Raw genomic sequence first — 20578 nt, 5'->3', positions numbered from 1 at the left:
ATGAAAAGCCGCACACTGTTGCAGAGACTCTTATCAAACCATGTGTTTTACATATAGTGAAGACTATCCTGGGTGCAGAGGCTGCACGGAAAGTTCAACAGATTCCTCTGTCAAACAGTGTTATCTGAAGTAGGATTGATGACATCGGCGCTGATATTCTCGATCAAGTGGTTTCGGACATCAAAGCTTCCCCCGTCAAGATCTCAATTCAGTTAGATGAATCAACAGACGTCGAGAATTGTAGCCAACTCATCGTTTTCGTTCATTATGTAAAGGGGAATGCCATTGAGGAAGAATTCCTGTTTTGCAAATCACTCGAAACAACGACAACCTCAAGGGATGTTTTCAATACGGTGAAAAGCTTTTTCAATACTAACGAGATTCCGTTGCAAATTATCGGATCTATTTGTACTAACGGTGCTCATGTTATGTTAGGAAACCGATCTGGCTTTGTTACTCTTGTAAGAAATGAAGTACCAGAGGTGACGGTTACTCATTGTATCCTTCATCGCCAAGCTCTTGTGTCGAAGACCTTGCCGGTTACTTTGAAAAACATAATGGATTCGTGTGTTAAAATTATAAATTTTATTCGTGGAAGAGCTTTGAATCACAGGTTTTTCAAAGCGTTTTGTAGTGAACTTAATGATGATGCTTCTATTCTCCTGTTTCGTACGGAGGTCAGATGGCTTTCTAGAGGTCGAGTTTTGACAAGGTTTTTTCAGCTCAGAAAGGATATCGAACAGTTTCTACGAGAAAAATGTGACCTTCTGCATTCTTTCGAATTTCCTTATTTTACACCATTGTTGGCATACCGGGCAGATATTTTCCAACATCTCAATGATTTGAATTGTTCGATTCAGGGAAAAAGAAATGAATATTGTGACCGCCTGCGACAAGCTGCGTGCTTTCAGGAATAAGTTGTTGTTGTGGAGTTTATGTATCCAGAATAAGAATTTCGCTAATTTTCCTTTGCTGGACGAAGTCATTGTGGAGTGCAGCAGCTTAAATTTTAAAGACAGTGTCAAAGAAGAAATCGGTCAGCACCTGGAAAGCCTGAAAGAGTCATTTGATGGTTATTTCTGCCCGGGAGATCTGGAAGAATCAGAAACCTGGATCGTCAACCCCTTTGCTTTCAGATTAGAAAAGGTGAGAGATGAGGATGAAGACAAAGAACATTTAATTGAGATGCAAGCATGCCAAGCAATGAAGCTGCTTTACGAGTCCAGTTCACTTGAAACCTTTTGGTGCAGTGTTCAAACTGGGTATTCAACTCTTGCAAAAAGAGCATTGAAAGTCCCTTGTCCCATTTGCCACCACTTGGCTATGTGAATTGGGAATTTCATGTCTGCTGTACATCAAGAATAAATATCGTAACGCACTGAACCCCGAAAATGACCTACGCATTTCATTAACACATAAAGAACCACGTTTCGAAGAGATAATTACAAAGAAGAGGCAGGAGAAAAGTCAAAGAACCTAAACAACATAAAATTCTCAAACTATTTATTCCTTCTATAAATTTCTTTATAAAGAACATTGTTTCATACTTGTATTTTGTGTGGTTGAGGTGTGGAAGGCTGTTCTTTCCACCTTCTTGTTAGCTGTGAATAAAGTATCCCATTATTCATAAAGCTTCAATTGGTGATCTGTTTTCCTGCGTTAACCTCATATTTTTTCTCAAACCAAGGGGGTGCGAAATCGGCCTCGTCCGTCACGGGGGGTGCGAGGGTTAAATGAATCGGGAAGCGCTGATGTAGGGTCACGGTGGTGTGGAGGTTGCACTGCTACATTGCAGCAAGGGGGTCTCGGGTGTTCCCTGCCTTGAATTTGCATGTTTTTCTGGTGGGTTTACTCGGCGTGCTTCAGTTTCCTTTCAAAGTCATGTAGGATGTAGGGTTTTGTTATGCTATATTGACCCTGTTAGTGTATGTATTGCTCGTATTCACCCTGCGATGTGCTCCTGCCTCGCATACAATGCTTGCTGGGATGGGCGCAACCCTGAATGGATGGCATAATTAACCATGTATAACGAAGACGCTCCATGATCAAAGTTTATAACTACTTTTAATTTTTCGATGTTCATCATGTGGTGATTGGTTATGTGGAGAAAGAAAAAGGAAAGATAGGAACTGCGGGTTTGGTACGTCAGACAGAGACAGCACGCATGCAATAAAGCAAGCCCGCTTAGAAGAACATGCATTGAATTCTGTGTTCGTGTCACTGACCACCAGATCACAAACCCAATATTTACACAATATAAGTTAAACCTGTATGATGCCCATTCATACATCTAGTTTTTTGGAGCCTCGTCACACTTGCCATAAAGTTCTCTACACTGAACGTACACCTGGGGACCCCTTTCTGTGAGGGAGCAGCACTATTGCCTCACTACTGTGAATGTTTAATACCCGCTTTAATGCATTTCATCATGAAAATGATATCAAGTATTGGTCTTAGCATTCTAAATTTTCAGAGAACAGGAATATCATGAAGTGAATGTATTCTGTGCGGCAATCCCTGCCTGTGCCTCCTCTTAGTGCAGAGGAAGTCCGTTTAAGTAGTGCGTAGCAATTAACAACTGGGTTGGGGAATACTTAACACAAAGCATTTAATGTGCTACATTAACTTATGACGAGGTTTGAGAAAAATCTAGTAAATTAAACATTGATTTTAGGATGAAGTTTAGTTTACGACATTCCAATTTAATGACAAAATAAACTATGAGAATACAGTAATCCCTCACTTATCGCGGGAGATAGGTTCCAAGGCCAACCGCGATAACTGAATTTCCGCGAAGTAGGGACACCATATTTATTTAATTATTTAACGTGTATTTGGACGTTTTTAAACCCTCCCTGTATTGTTTACAACCCACCATTTACTCTATTAATAACAGGGACAACTGCTAAGCAATATGAAATCGGTAGATAAGTTTACACTTACTGTATAGCGAAGTACACGTAGCAACTTGTAGGCGGTCATGACGTCGTCGACCTTGTTGCAAAGATTCCTAAAGCAGGGTCCATCCAGACTACTGCCTTATCACTTCCACTTGCAACTCGTTTTGCGCCCTGGTTAAAGGACACTGTGGCCGTAGATCTTATATGCTTTTCCTCCTTTTTAAATAAAAAGAATCGTGGACTCATTTATGCTGTAATGGTGTCCTGCAGCGGTGTAGCTGTTCCCTTCCTTCAACATATCCAAAACTTTTACCTTTTCTGCAATCATTTGCATCTTCTGTTGGTGCTTGGACACGGCCCCTGTAGCAGTAGCACGTTAATGCTGAATGAGTGAGATGAGACTTCCTGGTTAATGCAACACTCCGTCGCTGAGCCAATCAGCAGCACACAGGAACTTAACTGCTTGCTCTGATTGGGTAGCTTCTCAGCCCTCCGCCAATAGCATCTCTTGTATGAAATCAACTGGGCAAACCAACTGAGGAAGCAAGTAAAAAGACCCATTGTCTGCAGAAACCCGCGAAGCAGCGAAAAATCCACGTTCTATATTTAGATATGCTTACATATAAAATCCGCGAAGTCGTGAATCTGCGAAAAGTGAACTGCGAAGTAGCGAGGGATTACTGTAAAGTAGAAATGTCAAGAATAGTCAACATGTCGACTTTATTCTCAACATAGTTTTTTTTTTTTTTCTTCACTGTGTCCGTATTTTTTTCTTCTTCACCGTGGCCCTAATACGCTTTTGTAGGACTATAGCACAAATAGCATTATAAGTGCAAGTTGCAGTTTTATTATTTATGTATATAGCTTAGCTTGAAGCAAGGTCCATATTAATGCAATTTTCCTTAATGATGGTTCAGTTGGTAAAGATGTCTTACCAAGTTGCAGTTGTTTTATTTTATTTTTATTTGGTGAATACTGTGTAATGTACCTGAGCTTGAACAAGTCTTGGAAGTAATAGTATTATTACTGGAAGTTGCACTATTTATTTTATTGTTGCTATTTGTTAGTTTAACTATTATACAGTTTAATGATGGTAAAGTTGTTTAAAATGTCACTTTAATGTGTCAGTGGACAGAGATTGTTAACATTAACAGAAAGTGTAATAGGTTTACAAATAATAATTACTATTTGTTCCTTTTCTAAGACATGTTCAGTGCAATACAACTTTTAATAAACACCTCTGGATATTTTACTGTCTAAATTCCTCTTTGGATGGTTGAAAATATGTTGTCAGAATTTTAGTTTAAGTTGTTTGCAAAATTTGTTCAGTAAAAAGGTTCTATATTTTGACTGCAACTGTCATGCAATGTGATTCCTTTTCTTCATTAGTGCCACCCCTTGAAAACATCACTTTATGGGGCCGTGAAAACCTGTATTAATACTTGTGTGCACATTAAAATGTTTTTTTGTATAATGCTCATGACCGTGGAATAGGTTATTCTTAGCCAGTCTATTGCAGTAATTGCAGTGGAAAATGTGGTTAACATCCACTCATGTTTGGGGGAAAAAAATACTGTTGAATACTGTGAAACCGGTATAATTTTGAAAAATACCGCCCAGCACTAAATGTAAATGTTCTTAATTGATGTTTAGCTCATGCTTGATTCATAAGGCTGGAGATAAATGTAGCTTGATGGGTTAAAAAAAATAATAATAAAGTGCAGAGATACAGGTAACAGATCAGGACAATATATGTATATCCAAATATTTACTAGATCCCATTACCCCAATACTTCAAACTAATTAGCGAAAGCAAATTAACAGCAATGAACTAAACATTTCCTTGAATCTGATGTAAAATCATATGAAAAAGTTTGGGAACCCCCTCTCAGTCTGCATAATAATTTACTTTAAACAAAAAGGATAACAGTGGTATGTCTTTCATTTCCTAGGAACATCTGAGTACTGGGGTGTTTTCCCGAACAAAGATTTTTAGTGAAGCAGTATTTAGTTGTATGAAATTAAATCAAATGTGAAAAACTGGCTGTGCAGAAATTTGGGTCCCCTTGTAATTTTGCTGAATTGAATGAATGTACAGTGGGGCAAAAAAGTATTTAGTCAGCCACCAATTGTGCAAGTTCTCCCACTTAAAAAGATTAGAGAGGCCTGTAATTTTCATCATAGGTATGAGGGGGGGCCCAAAAATAACCGGAATTTTGTTGTTGTTAGGTTGGTACTTGTAGTACGTGGTTGGGCCGCTAGGGCGATCTAGTTACACTCCTCACAAGTCAGTCTGCCAAGTGCCATCAGTGTGGAAGGTTGTGCTTGTGTTCAGTGAATTTTTTTGTAAAAGTAGGTTGCGCAACAGTGTGAGAAGGAAACACCCTGATTTGTGGGAGTCAGGCGATTGGTTCTTTCATCATGACAATGCTCCATCTCACACTGCTCTCAGCATTCGCCAATTTTTGGCAAGAAACGGTATGACAACCCTGAACCGCCCACCCTACTCACCGGATTTAGCTCCGTGTGATTTCTTTTTGTTCCCTTGGATGAAAAAAGACTTGAAAGGAAGGCGTTTTGCTGATGTTGAAGAGGTAAAACAAGAAACGACAAGAGCATTAATGGGCATTACTTCAGACGAATTTAAAAAATGTTTCGAACAATGGAACAAACAGTTAGATAAGTGTATTTCCGCCAATGGAGAGTACTTTGAAGGAGACTAATTTTAGTTTGTACAGAAAATAAAATTAAACATGTTTTAAAAATATTTCCGGTAATTGTTGGGTCCCCACTCGTATACCTCAACTATGAGAGACAAAATGAGAAAAAAAAAATCCAGAAAATCACATTGTCTGATTTTAAAGAATTTATTTGCAAATTATGGTGGAAAATAAGTATTTGGTCACCTACAAACAAGGAAGATTTCTGGCTCTCACAGACCTGTAACTTCTTCCGTAAGAGGCTCCTCTGTCCTCCACTCATTACCTGTATTAATGGCACCTGTTTGAACTCGCTATCAATATAAAAGACACCTGTCCACAACCTCAAACAGTCACATTCCAAACTCCACTATGGCCAAGACCAAAGAGCTGTCAAAGGACACCAGAAACAAAATTGTAGACCTGCACCAGGCTGGGAAGACTGAATCTGTAATAGGTAAGCAGCTTGGTGTGAAGAAATCAACTGTGGGAGCAATTATTAGAAAATGGAAGACATACAAGACCACTGATAATCTCCCTCGATCTAGGGCTCCACGCAAGATCTCACCCCGTGGGGTCAAAATGATCACAAGAACGGTGAGCAAAAGTCCCAGAACCACACGGGGGGACCTAGTGAATGACCTGCAGAGAGCTGGGACCAAAGTAACAAAGGGTACCATCAGTAACACACTACGCCGCCAGTGACTCAAATCCTGCAGTGCTAGACGTGTCCCCCTGCTTAAGCCAGTACATGTGCAGGCCCATCTGAAGTTTGCTAGAGAGCATTTGGATGATCCAGAAGAGGACTGGGAGAATGTCATATGGTCAGATTATACAAAAAAGTTCTATTTTGGTTTCAACTCTACTCGTCGTGTTTGGAGGAGAAAGAATGCTGAGTTGCATCCAAAGAACTCCATACTACTGTAAAGCATGGGGGTGGAAACATCATGCTTTGTGGCTGTTTTGCTGCAAAGGGACCAGGATTACTGATCCGTGTAAAGGAAAGAATGAATGGGGCCATGTATCGTCAGATTTTGAGTGAAAACCTCCTTCCATCAGCAAGGGCATTGAAGATGAAACGTGGCTGGGTCTTTCAGCAAGACAATGATCCCAAACACACCGCCCGGGTAACAAAGGAGTGGCTTCGTAAGAAGCATTTCAAGGTCCTGGAGTGGCCTAGCCAGTCTCCAGATCTGAACCCCATAGAAAATCTTTGGAGGGAGTTGAAAGTCCATGTTGCCCAGCGACAGCCCCAAAACATCACTGCTCTAGAGGAGATCTACATGGAGGAATGGGACAAAATACCAGCAACAGTGTGTGAAAACCTTGTGAAGACTTGTGAAAACGTTTGACCTCTGTCATTGCCAACAAAGGGTATATAACAAAGTATTGAGATGAACCTTTGTTATTGACCAAATACTTTTTTCCACCATAATTTGCAAATACATTCTTCAAAAATCAGACAATGTGATTTTCTGGATTTTGTTTTTCTCATTTTGTCTCTCATAGTTGAGATATACCTATGATGATAATTACAGGCCTCTCTCATCTTTTTAAGTGGGAGAACTTGCACAATTGGTGGCTGACTAAATACTTTTTTGCCCCTCTGTAACTGCTCAATACTGATTACTTGAAACACCAGATTGGTTGGATTAGCTCGTTAAGCCTTGAACTTCATAGACAGGTGTATCCAATCATGAGAAAAGGTGTTTAAGGTGGTCAATTGCAAGTTGTGTTTCTCTTTGACTTTCCTCTGAAGAGGGACAGCATGGGATCCTCAAAGCAACTCTCAAAAGATCTGAAAACAAAAATTGTTCAGTATCATGGTTTAGGGGAAGGCTACATAAAGCTATCTCAGAGGTTTAAACTGTCAGTTTCAACTGTAAGGAATGTAATCAGGAAATGGAAGGCCACAGGCACAGTTGCTGTTAAACCCAGGTCTGGCAGTCCAAGAAAAATACAGGAGCTGCATATGCGCAGGATTGTGAGAATGGTTACAGACAACCCACAGATCACCTCCAAAGACCTGCAAGAACATCTTGCTGCAGATGGTGTATCTGTATATCATTCTACAATTCAGTGCCATTTGCACAAAGAACATCTGTATGGCAGGGTGATGAGATAGAAGCCCTTTCTGCACTCACGCCACAAATAGTCATTTGTTGTATGCAAATGCCATTTAGACAAGCCAGATTTCTTTTTGGAACAAAGTGCTTTTGACTGATGAGACAAAAATTGAGTTATTTGGTCATAACAAAAAGTGCTTTGCAAAGCGGAAGAACAACACCGCATTCCAAGAAAAACACCCGCTACCTACTGTCAAATTTGGTGGAGGTTCCATCATGCTGTGGTGCTGTGTGGCTAGTTCAGGAACTGGGGCCTTTGTGAAATTCGAGGGTCGGATAAATTCAACCCAATATCAACAAATTCTTCAGGGTAATGTTCAGGCATCAGTCACAAAGTTGAAGTTACTCGGGTTGGATATTCCAACAAGACAGTGAATTGAAACACAGTTCGAAATCTACAAAGGCATTCATGCAGAGGGAGAAGTATAATGTTCTGGAATGGCCGTCACATTCCCCTGACTTGAATATCATCGAAAATCTATGGGATGATTTGAAGCAGGCTGTCTGTGCTCGGCTGCCTTCAAATTTAACTGAACTGGAGAAATTTTCTATGGAAGAATGGTCATAAATACCTCCATCCAGAATCCAGACACTCATCAAAGGCTATAGGAGGCGTCTAGAGGCTGTTATATTTGCACAGGAAGGCTCAACTAAGTATTGATGTAATATTTATGTTGGGGTGCCCAAATTTATGCACCTGTCTAATTGTGTTATGATGCATATTGCATATTTTCTGTTAATCCAATAAACTTAAATTCCCTGCCGAAATACTACTGTTTCCATAAGTCATGTCATATATTAAAAGGAAATTGCTACTTTGAAAGCTCAGCCAATAATAAACAAATATCCAAAGAATTAAGAGGGGTTTCCAAACTTTTTCATATGACTGTATAATAGCAGGTGATGGCATCGAAGATACTTATTATATTTGATAAACTTTTCCTTTTTCCCTGAAAATTTCTTTGCATGTTCTGCATATAGGGTAGTCCAACTCAGTTAATTTCTTTTCAACACTTTTGGGGAAAAAAAACAGGACCATACTTCGGATTTAAGTCTCATTTGGATGGCATTAGTTTTACATAAGGTGGTCAGGTACAGTAATTATTACCCTAAGTTCTTGTCTATAAGCCGGACTCATGTATTAGCCGGAGACCAAAAATCATACGAATTTTTAAAATAAAATCGTATCATAGATAAGCCGGACTCATGGATAAGCCGAACGTACTATAACCTATAACTAATAGAAGGGAGGGAGGTCAGTGGTCTCACTCGCGCCCATTTAATTTCTTTAAGGGGGGAGAGAGTGTGAGATATTGCCGTCTCTCTCACTCCCCGCATGGCGCGGTTGGAGCGGCCGGAGCGCGTTCTTTCTGCTCTGGGCGTCGCCGAGTCAACACGAGCGCGTAGCGGTCATTTAAATTGTGATTTTATATGTAAGCATATTTAAATATATATCGCGGATTTCTGCGGACAATGGGTCTTTTAATTTCTGGTACATGCTTCCTCAGTTGGTTTGCCCAGTTGATTTCATACAAGGGACACTATTGGCAGATGGCTGAGAAGCTACCCGGCTTACTGTTGTCTCTCTCTTGCGCTGACTATCTGTGATCCTGACGTATGGGGATTGAGCAGGGGGGCTGTTTGCACACCTAGACGATACGGACGCTCGTCTAAAAATGCTGAAAGATTATCTTCACGTTGCTATCTTTTGTAAAGCTGATTCCTGAAAAGACATGCTGCACAGTGCTTCGCATACTTAAAAGCTCGAAGGGCACGTATTGATTTTTGCTTGAAAAACAAACTCTGTCTCTCTCTATCTCTCTCTTTGTCTGCTCCTGACGGAGGGGGTGTGAGCTGCCGCCTTCAACAGCTTTGTGCCGCGGTGCTTCGCATACTTAAAAGCAAACAGCCCTATTGATTTCTTTGCTCCTTTGAAGAGGAAGATATGTTTGCATTCTTTTCATTGTGAGACTGAACTGTCATCTCTGTCTTGTCATGGAGCACAGTTTAAACTTTTGAAAAAGAGACAAATGTTTGTTTGCAGTGTTTGAATAACGTTCCTGTCTCTCTACAACCTCCTGTGTTTCTGCGCAAATCTGTGACCCAAGCATGACAATATAAAAATAACCATATAAACATATGGTTTCTACTTCGCGGATATTCTTATTTCGCGGGTGGCTCTGGAACGCAACCCCCGCGATGGATGTATAAGCCGGACTTATGTATAAGCCGATATTCTATTTTTTCATTTTCACAACTTTTTTCCTTAGATAAGCCGCGGCTTATTGACAAGAACTTAGGGTACCTCTAATTTTACTGCCGTCTGATTCCCTTAAATGACGTAATTTTACTTGCATTCTAATTTGAGCAGAACCAATTTAACCTTGGATATTTTTTCTGTCTTTTTTTTCTGTCTTTTTGTAGAAGGTAAATACTCAGTAATCTTTAGTGAGATGTGAACATGCAGCCTAATTGATATAAGTGTTTCAGAGTGGACTACAATTAAAATTGTTCTGGTAATAATTACTTTGCCTTACCAACAGGTGTAAAACTCATCCCATTCAATGACTAGTTCAGTCTCCTTTGGGCGAAAAGAGCAGAGCCACTGTCACTGCCTTCTGCTATAGTTTTATTAAAATGCCAAATGGCCAATTTGCTTGCCATGTATGTGTAATTATTTAGTTATCTTGCAATTCACAGGGTTTAGGGGTGCAGAACACATGCAAATGCAAACATACGTGAATACTTTTTGGGCCCCCCATTTCACCTCCTAATACTGTAGCTTTAATTAAAAAACGTAAATGATATGTAATTTCTGTACTGTATACTACACCACATTTGTAACATGCACTGTCTTCACACTTGCTGATGTAGCTGCAGCAATTGTTTCATGGATTTCATGATCGAGAAAAATTTTTAATCATGTTTTTATAGAGAAACTACGTTTTGAATATTTACACTGAACTGTGCCCTGCGGCAGCTAATTATGAAAAACCGGTAATTATGTGAATGAAAAATGTTCATAGAAGAAAAAAAGAATTCTTGAGTGACTCATGTTTTATAGTCTTCATGCCCGATATTCATTCAGTATGTGCAAAATGTGTATATTCTTTGCTAAATAGTTCAGAATTACTTCTGGAAAGGCAGTTTTAACAGTAAACAGGAAAGATAGCATTCCCATAATGCTGTGCATTTGACTTGAAGATCTAACTGTCCCCCTCATTCATTGGTCAAGAGTCCTCTTGTAGCAATGATCTGTTTACTGTTTGCAAAACTCACAAAATAATTTCTCGTAGATTATTAATGACAAACCCGTGGAGCCGATTGTACTTTTTATCGAACACTTGACAGTGTTTTCAACACAGTCCATGTGTTATAAAAGCACAGTAGTCAATCTGAAGTAGTGTATTAACGTTTATTTGTAAAACTGTAACCATCCCTACTTTATACATGATCAACAGTTGGCTGTATAGTACACTTTTAACAAAGATAGTAGCTTTGTCAGTGGTTTCAAGAATTTAAAGTATTTAAATCTGAAAAAATGTAAAATGGAGTGGTGAAAATGTTTGAGACAGTAACAGGAGAAATTTTATAAAGTTGTACTTCTATAGGATGCTTGTGGAACTTATGAAGCTTCCAGTGTTAATAGTAAATGGAGATGCAGCTTGACAAATACAATTAACACAAAGCTGAGTAACAAATTAGAAGTAGAACATCTTGACAATTTAACAAAGATTCAAATTGTCTAGTTTCAGGAAATCATGTTAATCTAGACACAATAATTTTTGGAAAACTGAAAGAGGTTACACAGAAAGTTTTTGCTTTGCATTTCACTATTTTTCTGTTATTTTGAACTTTTGTCCCAATTAATGAGTACATTTTATCCGTGAATAGTTTATGTGCTGTTTTTATAAATACGTTTTCAAGTCAAGTCTGTTTATTAGAACAGAGTTATTTTCCATTGGAAAAGCTTTAAAACATGTGCATTTCTCCTGGCCTTGGCCCAAAAATCTCTCTTCAGGAGCATCACTGAGGAGCCAATTCAATTGCATGTTTATTTTGTTTAGTTGACTCAACATTTGTAAAAGTTTACAGAAATGGTGTATTTGCTAAATTTGGAGTAAATGGTCGGCCAGTTAATAGATTGTACTTCTCAGGAGCTTTATGTGTAGGTTATTTTGATGTTTACAAAACTTAAAAGATGCTAAGATTTGCATTGGGTGTGACGAGAATGGATAGGATTAGAAGTGAGTACATTAGAGGTTCAGCTCAAGTTGGACGGTTGGGAGACAAAGTCAGAGAGGCAAGATTGCGTTGGTTTGGAGATGTGCAGAGGAGAGATGCTGAGTATATTGGGAGAAGGATGTTAAGGATAGAGCTGCCAGGATAAAGGAAAAGAGGAAGGCCTAAGAGGAGGTTTATGGATGTGGTGAGAGAGAACATGCAGGTGGTGGGTGTAACAGAATAAGATACAGAGGACAGAAAGATATGGAAAAAGATGATCTGCTGTGGCAACCCCTAACGGGAGCAGCTGAAAGACTATGACAAACCCATTACTACTATTGATCTTGCTCAAACTCAAAATTGGTTATGCTAAACATTGCATTCAAATACATTTTTTGCTTTATCAAAAAACTATACTAATTAAACAGGAAAACATATGTGCTGTACTAGATATATAGATAAAATCAGGCACAAAAATGTGTGGCCAAGTATGCACAAAAATTTCTGAGAGCAATGGAGTTAACAGACTTGCGGTTGCTACGTATACTCAACAAAACCTTGAAACAGACTTGCATTTACTAAATATGTACAAAAAATACAAAAGAGAACAGAATTGGGGTTGCTAAATACTTGCATAAACGTCCAGAAAATCGCAATGCTACTGTTACTAAATATGTGTCAGTCTATTTTTTTTTTAAACTGCTTAATCCAGTTTAGAGCCATAGGGAGTTGCTCATAGGCATTAGATAATGACAAGTAGCACACACACAAACCCACACTCCACATGTATGTGTTTGCATATTCATCTAGAACAAGATACTAAGGAGACAGTTTATTCAAGCCAACATAGGTGCACAAATCAGGAATGCCAAAGAGTTTAGCTTTGTCAGTTTATGTACTTGTCTCAGAAATGTTTGTATTGGATTGCTTGGATTAAAGAGGGATCACACACAGATGTGAGTAGTGCAAGTTAAGTAATTGAATATAAACAAAGACATTTAAGTTGATCAGATTGTTTTTATTAGGAAAATTAAGAAAGATCCATTGTGCATGAAAGCATGTGTCAAGTTTTAATTATTTCTTTGCCACTTTTAATAACAAAATCTAGCCACCCTTCTTGATTGATGCTTCTTTGGCAAGCATACTGCTAAGCCAAGCACTTAAATACTTGCAATTCACACACACAACTGCAAGTATCAAGCTGATCTCATCACAACAGAACATTACGCTAACTTGGAACACGTGAAGGTAAGTTGGTACACATAACAAAGTAATGGGGAATAAAATAACACTCCAACCAGTAATCACAATCATGCACATGCCCTACTTGCTGCTATGTGTATGCACTGCTATGCCTGCAATGATTCATTAGAAAAGAAAGAATAGTGTCATAAGAGACACATAAATGTTATCTTCTTTTCTGATTTTTGTGATTTTTTTTTTGTTTCAGTGAAGCTGTATTAATTATAAAAGATCATTAGTAAATTATTTTCATGTATTTTCTCAGACATTAATGCTTTGACTGCCCACTTAGCAACAAAGTGAACTTGCCTACACCTGTTCACTACTGTTAAATTTTAGTCTAGCGCTGAAATAAAAATGAGTCGGGTTTTGTAGAAATGCAGATATCTAGTCTGCAGCACAAATACAGCACATCATAGAGCTGAACAACAGAGAGCTCTAGTCTTCCAAAAATACTCTTTACTACTGGAACTGTACCATTTTAAAAATGTGATTTTTTTTTTTTTTTTTTTGGTACTTTTTTAGTACCGGTATCCCACACAACCCTACTGTTAACATAATCGGAATAAGTAACTTATGCCCCCATTGCTCTAGGTCCATCATACACTGATGTGCTCATGAACCTTTTTTATTTGCTTCTGGACTGTAAGGCAAATTTTATTTTAATAAATGTAATATGAACTAGGGTACCTTGCATATCTCCGCTTGGTGTGTCAGGATTTTGACTCACGATATGTTTTAAATGCCCTGGCATTTAAAACATTATCACTGTTAATTCCCTCTGGCCCTCTTTAGCTTACTGAAATTTTTTTAATAACTGTTGTCTATAACTTTGTAGTTGAAATTTAATAGATGCTCTTTCCTTTTTTCCTTGCATGTTAAACATGTTCTACATGTACAAGTGTAAAAGTGCTATGAGTTATACATACTGTAATGCTAAAATAGTGCTTTACAAGGATCAAGTTATTGTTTCTTTGAAATTCCATGTAGATAGTTAAGTGTATAGTTTGAGGGTGATAAAATGACATCTTTCCATACTCTCATCTGTTTATTCAATTTCTATACCTATTTTGCTCAGTTCATAGTTGCAAGAGGTGGTTACTTTGCCTGTATGTAGCATTGGGCACATGGCAGGAACCAGCCTGTTGAACAATACACTCAGTAAACTTGACTTTTTTTAAGTGCTTGTTGTGGGAATTTATTTCTCTGACGGTTTTTTATATTTGCGACATGTTATCATTTATTGCCTTTGCTCCACAAACTTATAGCTCCATTTGGGACTGATCATTTGGCTGTATGGCCAAATATCGATGACAAAGTGTGCAGGTCATTGCAATTGTGGCTGTGTGGGTCTGATGCGAGTCACTGGCACACATACATTAACTGCTGTTATGGAGTAGCATAAACCTTTCTTTGAGTTTCTGTGACTGCATGCCAGGTCCATGTAAAGGAGGACAATGTGGGTCAAATGTATAAGAATTAGCCACATGGAACAGCGTCCATCAAAACAAACATTAAAGTGCCCTCCAAGGGTCAGAAAACTGAGACCCTATAAAATAATAATAATAATCAAAGAATTATTAATATTTACAATGTATTTCTGTTTTATTGGTGGAAAAAAGTGCAAAATGATGTGCCAGTATTTGTGAAGTGAGCCTTTAAAAAAAATGCTGGGGGGCTCATGGCCAGTCAGTGCCTCGAAGACTATAACTCTGTGAGCACAATGACATATATATTTATTTTATTGCTAGTTTGTGATCATTTGTTGGTTGATTCATCTGTAGAGGAAGAAATAAAGACTGCTTCCTCTACAGCTCCACCACCGCTTTTCTTTGTGCTTCTATGCAAAGTGTATTATGGCTGGTAGTGTTGCCTCAAGTATGTGATAAACAAAGGGTACATGCCCTTTTTGGCCTATAGTGGCAAGTTTTAGCCATTTCTAGTACATTATAACTCTATTCTTTTCCTGTGCCCTCCACTATAAGTTCAAATGCCAAAAGAGATCCTACTCTGCCAGGCCCTTGAGCAAGACCCTTAACCTGTAATTGCTCCAGGGGCGCTGTACAATGGCTGACCCTGCGCTCTGACCCCAAGAGATATGCGGAAACTAACAAATTCCTAATACGAGAAATAAAAAAATAAAAATTGGTCAGCCAGTAACACACAATATGACACAAAGAAGTACTCGGATATCAAATAAAATGACGTTTACCATAATTTATTGGGTTAAAGTCTGTCGGTTATCTTGTTGAAATTCCCTCTTTCCTTCTAGTCCAGAGTTGGCTGAGTGGTGGCTGTTAGGCAAACTGTGAAAAGAAAAAGGGATCCATGCAGGCAGCAACCTTTTTGAACTTTTTCCATCAGCCAGGTGTCAATATATATCAAAGCAAGCAGATATAACAGCAGTTTTTTCCCCCACAGGCCATCAAGCTCACACATGGTTAATTCGGCTTAATCAGTCTGGGCAGCTCACCCCTGAGCCCCCCAGGGTCTTGCAATATTGTTTTCGTATTGCTACTACTGCATACTGCACTTTGTATGCATACATATTTTTACATTCTTTTTTTTTATTATTTAAAATCTCATGCATGTGATTAACAGTTATGTGTATGTTGTTTATGTAACTTATACCTGGACAGTCATCAAAACCAGAGTCAAATTCCTTGTATGCATGCATACTTGGCAAATAAATGTGATTCTGATTCTGAAACATAGCAAACATTTTTACCAAGAAAATCTTATTCATCAAGTAAAACTTTCATTTATGTGAACATTACTTAGTGTTTTTGATAGTGACAGAACTGGTTGTTTAAAATGTACAAGTCTGTTAGAGTTCTGTTTTTTGCTACTGCTTTAATATATCTAGTTTTATGATTATAAATAGCATTTATTTTATACTTTTGTTATTTTTTAGTTGAGGACAACTTTTGAAGTGCTTATGAATTTTATCACAGTGAATTTTCCTGGTGACATACTTTAATTCCCCTTGCTTTCACCTGTTTTTATAGGTTATTACAAATTTCATCTTTTAATGGTAAAATGAATGCACTAAATGAAGTTAATAAAGTGATATCCAGTGTTTCCTATTACACTCACCGGCATGGCAATCCAGAGGAAGAAGAATGGCTAACGGCAGAGCGTATGGCAGTAAGTACTTAAATTCTGATCAAAACTGTGCATGTATCAATTCCTAATGTCTTTGGCTTTTCACTGTAATTGATATTCAAGCTTACTGATAAAACAAAAGTTGAGGTTAATGGACCAAGTTTTCATTTATTTTTTACTTCACTCCTTTATTAGGAAAAGGCAATAAATGTTTATATAAGAGATGTATTATGTCCCTGTTCTGTTTTGTAGGAGTGGATTCAACAGAATAACATTTTATCTATTGTGCTAAGAGATAGTCTACATCAGCCGCAATATGTGGAAAAACTTGAAAAGATCTTACGATTTGTAATTAAAGAAAAGGCATTAACACTTCAGGATCTAGACAATATCTGGGCAGCACAGGTAAATAGCTTAAATTTGTATTGTGTGTTGCAGGGTATTATTTTTGCTCAGTTGAAATTTCCATTTGATTTACTAAGCATCGTCAGGTTTTTAAAAATAAGATATAAATAGTATAAATTGAAACTCACTGGAGAACTATTGTTACTAGCTCTTTACACAATTTTCACTTCTTTATATATTAAATGAAAGTAATCATTGACTTTTCATATTTCATATAAAATTTTTGTAATTTTCAAGTTTAGTGAACTTCAGCAACAATGGCAATTGCAAAGGAAGAAGTACATGTGTTGACAATTTCAAGAAAGTACATTTTGAAATATACCATAAACAATACCACGTTGAAATATACACTACCTGGCCAAAAAAAAAAAGTCGCCACCTGGATTTAACTAAGCAAATAGGTACGAGCCTCCTATTGGATAATTACTGCATGGGCGATTATCTTTCAACTGGCAACAAGTTATTTAACCCCAACTGGTGCAATGAGTTGCTTCTCATTTCTTAAACAACCATGTCGAAAGACACATCTCGTGGTCGTGGAAAAGATGTTAGTCTGTTTGAGAAGGGTCAAATCATTGGCATGCATCAAGCAGAGAAAACATCTAAGGAGATTGCAGAAACTACTAAAATTGGGTTAAGAACTGTCCGACGCATTATTAAAAACTGGAAGGATAGTGGGGACCCATCGTCTTCAAGGAAAAAAATCCTGAATGATCGTGATCGGTGATCACTTAAACATTTGGTGAAATCAAATCGAAGAAAAACAATAGTAGAACTCAGGTTTAGGTTCAGCAACAGTATGTGCTCCAAGAATGAGGTCAGCTGACTACCTGAATATACTGACTGACCAGGTTATTCCATCAATTAGATTTTTTCTTCCCTGATGGCACGGGCATATTCCAAGATGACAATGCCAGGATTCATCGGGCTCAAATTGTGGAAGAGTGGTTCAGGGAGCATGAGACATCATTTTCACACATGGATTGGCCACCACGGAGTCCAGACCGTAACCCCATTGAGAATCTTTGGGATGTGCTGGAGAAGGCTTTGCGCAGCGGTCAGATTCTACCATCATCAATGCAAGACCTTGGTGAAAAATTAATGTAACCCTGGATGGAACTAAATCTTGTGACATTGCAGAAGCTTATCGAAACAATGCCACAGCGAATGCGTGCCGTAATCAAAGCTAAAGGCGGTCCAACGGCGGTTATTAGAGTGTGTGAACTTTTTTTTTGGTGGCGACTTTTTTTTGGCCAGGCAGTGTACATTGTGAATACTTCATGGAAAATATTACAATGTTAATTGACAAGTAATGAAAATTAACCAGTGTTGTCTTGGGTTGCAGTTACTTGGGTGTCCTGTGGTTAAATCAATCTTAAACTCCCAAGCTGTATATATATTGTTTATGTCAAAACAATGCCCTTTAGCTTACAAGATCACTTCTTGAATTATCTAATTGAATGGTACATGATCACTGTAGCTGCTGAAATATATAAGGTGTCATCAAGCACGGGTAAGACGCGTGTCAAAAGAATTCTCGGAGTCCAAAAGTTCATTTTAAAGGTATTTAGTGAAAAGTAAAAGCAAATAATCCACACAAGAATGAAAGAAAAAAATAGTTATACACGTAAAAATAAAAGGCAAAAAAAAAGGAAAAATGTATCTTCTTTAAACTTAGCTTTTCTTGAAAGACTTCAGTTATTTCTATGCTTAAAGGTTCTTAATTTCTTCTTCTGTACGCCATAGCGTACGGTGCGGTACTTAAGTAAACAAGTTTTCTTTACTTGTTATTTCTCACGTTCAAAGAGCCCATAGGCCATCGAGCACTGTTACGTGCGATCACATTTCTTCTTCTCTACTTAAAGGTTCTTAATTTCTTTTTCTGTACGCTTTACGTACGGCACAACACATAAATTAAGTGTTGTTTTCTTACATATTTACTTCACACAATCAAAAGGCTTGTAAGCCGGTTGGCTCATAGGCAAGTGCACAGGCGCGGTCACGTGCGATCACGGTTAAAAACCGTATGCCTCTACACCTTATACAAGGCAAGGCTATCACTAGCTAACTGAAGAGCAATGTTTACTCCAAGCTGTTAGAAATGGTAAGAATATGCCAATATGATTCTATTTACGGGGGTTATAGGAACCTCCCGTTATTTATGCATTGTCATCTAAGAAATATTCATGAATCTTATAGAACAAGGAAAATGGCTCTTACAGTCACCACTACTTGTACATTGTAACATATATGATATTCAAAAGTGACTCGATAATAAATTTCTCCTGGAAGTGAGCGCCTTTCATGGAAGAATAAGCATCTTCTACAATAATATATGTTACAGTACATGCTGTAAGTATTTTAAGTAAATGCCAAACTTATAAAGGTTAGTTAAGAATTGTACTAAAGGCAGTGGATTCTAAGCTCTTTTTATAAACAGATCCTTCTTTAAAATTGGAAAATATTTCGGGGCCCTCTTTTTTTCCCCCCAAAGGTTATTTTATTTTAAAATTAGACATTTAGTGCAATAAGATCAATTCTATTAGCAAGCATATATTTATTTATATATATATATATATATATATATATATATATATATATATATATATATATATATACATATATATATATATATATACATATATATATATACATATATATATATATATACATATATATATATATATACAGTACACTTAGAAGTGCTCTTTTTCAGATGTAAGCGACCTTGATTAACGCATATACAGTAAACTGTTATTGGCTTTTATTTACACAAAAATCAAAAAAAAAACATTCCATAAATGTACGTCAAGTTTAACAAAACTTGTTTTAAACAAATCGACCCCTACCCATGACAATGAGAGCTAGGTCAGCAGAGTAGCACTTTAATAATAGTAAAAATATGTAAATAAATAAAAATAGATGGAACAGAAAAAGAAGGGAGAGAATCCACTTCCTCAATTTAAATTGCTAATTCTAAAATGTTAGTTGTCAGATTCTGCCAGGTTTTGAAAAGGTTTTTCAGGACCCTCTTTTTAATTTTTATTTTGCCTGTAATTATAAATAGTCATTTTATTGTGTTCAATAGAATATCAAATAACTTGACAATGTTGATAAGAAATATTAAATATTACTATTAATTGCACTGCTTTTAAAACTTTAAAGAGGTCACATTGTTTTTTCAACAGTAGTCAGTGGCTGCATTGTACGTACAGCGAATCTTAAGATGTTCTCAATATTCATCCTGGATTTGTATTTTTAGGATTTAGCAAATTAACATGAATACTCACAGGCCACTACCCTATTAGGAAACTCACTGTCCGAGAAATAACTGAAGTCTAAATAATTTTGCAGCCCAAAATAATCCACTAGACAGTCTTAGATCACCTTTTGTACTTGTTTGGGTCTCCCCCCTTTTTTGTGTCTGAAGCCTAAGCAGTTTAAACTGATTCATTACAATTTAATATTATTATTCTTTTTTTCATACAACCCCAAATCAGAAAAAGTTGGGACGGTATGGAAAATAAAAAAAATTAAAAATGCAGTGATTCTTAAATCTGTTTTGACTTGTTTCATTGCAGACAGTGTGAACCCAGAATATTTCCTGTTTTGTCTGGTCAACTTCATTTAGTTTTTTAATGTACATCCATTCCTGCATTTCAGGCCTACAACACATTTCAAAAAAAAAAAGTTTGGATGGTAAAACATTCACCATTTTGTAATGTCTTAAGACATTTTGGCACAGAAGATACCAAGCAATGAAGTGTTTCAGCTGTTATTTTGTCCCGTTCATCCTGCAGACACGTCAATGTGTGCAACAGTATGGCATTGTTGTTGTCGCATTTTTCATTTCAAATTTCTCCACGCAATTCTCTAT

At 37.4% G+C, this 20578-nt stretch overlaps 1 protein-coding gene across 3 annotated transcripts in view; it reads left to right on the top strand.

Annotated features, from left to right (window-relative positions):
• Positions 1–20578, top strand: part of LOC114651134 (probable ubiquitin carboxyl-terminal hydrolase FAF-X) — a 420397-nt gene that overhangs the window by 174306 nt on the left and 225513 nt on the right. For all 3 annotated transcript variants that reach the window (XM_051926098.1, XM_051926097.1, XM_051926099.1), the window contains exons 9-10: positions 16200–16338; positions 16549–16701. In XM_051926098.1, coding sequence (XP_051782058.1) covers positions 16200–16338; positions 16549–16701 — 292 coding nt within the window. The remainder of the gene's footprint in view (positions 1–16199; positions 16339–16548; positions 16702–20578) is intronic.

Source organism: Erpetoichthys calabaricus, chromosome 4, assembly GCF_900747795.2.
Source record: "Erpetoichthys calabaricus chromosome 4, fErpCal1.3, whole genome shotgun sequence".
Lineage (NCBI taxonomy): Eukaryota > Metazoa > Chordata > Cladistia > Polypteriformes > Polypteridae > Erpetoichthys > Erpetoichthys calabaricus.
The sequence above is the reverse complement of the archived record's forward strand: the minus strand, read 5'-3'. Positions and strand labels throughout refer to the sequence as shown.